General features: G+C 45.9%; 1 protein-coding gene across 1 annotated transcript; it reads right to left on the reverse strand.

The window, feature by feature from the left end:
* Positions 1-1,476: 1,476 nt before the first annotated feature.
* On the reverse strand, positions 1,477-1,857 carry H257_18839 (hypothetical protein; the record flags this gene model as incomplete). Its single annotated transcript, XM_009847971.1, has 1 exon — positions 1,477-1,857. The coding sequence occupies one exon, from the start codon at positions 1,855-1,857 to the stop codon at positions 1,477-1,479; it is 381 nt and encodes a 126-aa protein (XP_009846273.1).
* Between the last annotated feature and the right edge of the window lie 1,046 nt (positions 1,858-2,903).

Genomic DNA, 2,903 nt, shown 5'->3' on the forward strand with positions numbered 1-2,903 from the left:
AAATTAGTTCGCAAGAAGTCGAGTCAGTTACGTCCGAAGTCCAAAGTCAAGATGCACCACGCGAATTAACTCGGGATTCAGTACGATGTCAAGAGGAATAACCCGGTCAACGCGGGTTATGTTTACCACTGTCCTTACGTGACAGTATAGTATTGCTTCCAGTAAACTAATGCCTCATTTTGGCAAGCAAACTACGTCGAATAGGCCTCTAAACAATAGTATTGGCTTGGCCATATCGCTTAGTAATACTATCTGCGGATAATACCTTGATGTAAGGTAATATAAATCCTAGTACAATTGAGTACCACTGTACTAGACTTCCTTATATTTTTGTTCAAGCAGACAATGAAAAAACGAAAAATGGGGTGACAAAATATTTATGATTTTGCATCCCCACCGGGAGACTGTATACACAATATATTTACATTTGAGGCCAAAACAAAATCCGACGACAGTAACACAGTAAATTTGACTGCTTTTCAGTCGACACCAAACATAAATAAAACACTAAATTAGATTGCGAATTCATTGGACAAAAGCATGCTTTTCGGAGCCAATCGTAATGCTACGATAAAATTGGCCCTAAAATGATCAGTTTGAGTGAGTGCGAAGAAGGGCAAGAACTTCACCGAGGATGGCGAGGAACAGGTCGCACGTTCAGGGATAAACATCGCCCAGGATGCAGATGTTGGTACAGGCTAGAAGTCGGAAGCATTCTGGGTGCGGGTGCAGGCTCACTACGCAACCAATATCGTGAGCGACAGTTCTGATCGACCACATCGATGGCTTGCGTCCAAGTGGAACCAAATCAGCGCGACGTGTCAATTTTTGTGGTGCCTACGCTGTTGTTGCCAGCACGCACGAAAGCGGAACAAACGAAGAAGACCGCATCGATCGAGCCCTACTCCTATACAAGGAAAATCACGCGAAGGGCAGCAACGTTATGTTGTCGAATTTGCTGGAACATCTTGCGCTGAGTGACCAAGTGGAACGCACTACGACATGGCGTTGGCGAACGTCCCAGTGGTCGCAAGTTTGTGAAGCGCCAGAAGCTCGACGTGGGGTCCGTAGAAAAAAAGGCCAGCGATTTCAAGGAAGTTCTGGCAGTATAGTAGCGCCGCCGCACGCAAACGTTCGAACTACAGACTCATATATCGTTGTTGTCGGCGAATCTGGACACGATGGACGAGGACATCAGTTAGTATTTTGCTTTGACTTGTTAGCGTGTTCTTGATGAGTTTAGTAAGGATGCGGACGACTCCGATGTTTAGATATTACAACGACTAACATGACCATTGTTTGTGTTTTCCATAAATGTATGGAGATGCGAGTAGACTTGGGGCGATGCAAAGTAATTTGACTGAGCTGAGATGCGGGAAGATACGATGAGAAATATCAAAAGTTAATATGACTTTAGCTAGATACTGTACACTTGTGATGTGGAAACGAAGGCTCCACGCAGCGCATTATACTTTTCTACGCCTCAGTAGTCTTTTTCATACGAAGAAATCGATCAAACCGAGAATCATCTTCGTCGGTGGTCGTTGTGTCGACTTTGAAGTGACCGCAGTCTTGGTCACACGGTTCCACGTGTTCGAGCGCGTTCTCTACAATCATATTGTGCATAATAACACAAGCTACCCACACGGAGACGATCGTCGCATGGCGCCATAGTCTGCAGGGACAGTCCATGATATGGAAGCGAGCCTTCAAAGCCCCAAAAATGCGTTCGACATCCTTGCGCGCTGGTTCTTGGGCCTTGGTATTTGCTGTGGCATTACGTCCCTGTTCTTTGCTGATCGTCTTGACAAAGGGGATGCTCGTGGTAGATGCAGTCCTTCCCTTGAAACTAACCATGCCATGCAGTGGGGCAGTTTTTCCAAACAATGTGAGTACAATCTAGAACATTCCAGGAAACCCGCGCTCACTGTTGATACAACTGCCTTTCGATATCGCTACATGTTGGCTCTCGACGGTACTCGTCTCTAAATACAGCAACGACGGCACCACAAAACCAAGTGTAAAATTTAAAATGTTCACAATTCACATTAAACAACATTAACATTTTTATGCACTCTAGCGCTATACTCTTGCTGCACCAGAGGTATTCATCGGAAGCATCGGCAGCAGATCCATAGCAGAGTAGTCGCAGTGCAATAGTTGCCTTCTGCGATGTCGAAAGGCCTAGAACAATGTTTCCACGTTTTATAGATAGGTCAAGAAAACCTTTGCGTCCAACTGCGTGTTCGTCCCGCGCATATAAGTCTGACGGGTGGGGAAAATGAATCTTATTACAGTACTGGAATCAGCATGAGTCTCACATTTACCCGAGCATTATCCGTGTATAGCCTGGTGAAAAGTCCCAACCGGTGGAGTTGCCCTGAGGGATGTCCTCAGAGGTGGCACCAGTCCCACATATACAGCCACAGACCTTCTTGCCTACGTCCGTACCGAATATATCGCGCCACTGACCATGGAGGCACGACGACTCACATACTACTATCTATATCTCGGCCATTCCTTGGCCAAAAACTCTCATTTCTTGAACTGGTATCACCGCTGAGGGATTCTCTCAGAAGTGGTACCAGTCACATATACGTAGCGACTGACTTTCTTGTCTACTTCCATGTCAAACACCTTGTGCCGCTGACCTTGCGGCACGTCCGCGCAAGGTGGGCAAGTAGGAGTTGTTCTGAACGGGCGTGGTCATGTGCACAGTTTTTTCGAGCAAATGATTGAACATATCCGAGCGTGCCTTAGAATGGATCGATTTCGGGCAAAATTATAGCACTGCGGGAGGACGCGTGCGTAGTTGAGGGCAAAATGCACAATGAATTAACTGAAGATCTACAAAGATCTCCTTAATCCTCATCACTATGAAATCTTCTTAATCTACTTCACTA

The sequence above is a fragment of the Aphanomyces astaci genome (assembly GCF_000520075.1).
Source record: "Aphanomyces astaci strain APO3 unplaced genomic scaffold supercont1.237, whole genome shotgun sequence".
Lineage (NCBI taxonomy): Eukaryota > Oomycota > Saprolegniomycetes > Saprolegniales > Verrucalvaceae > Aphanomyces > Aphanomyces astaci.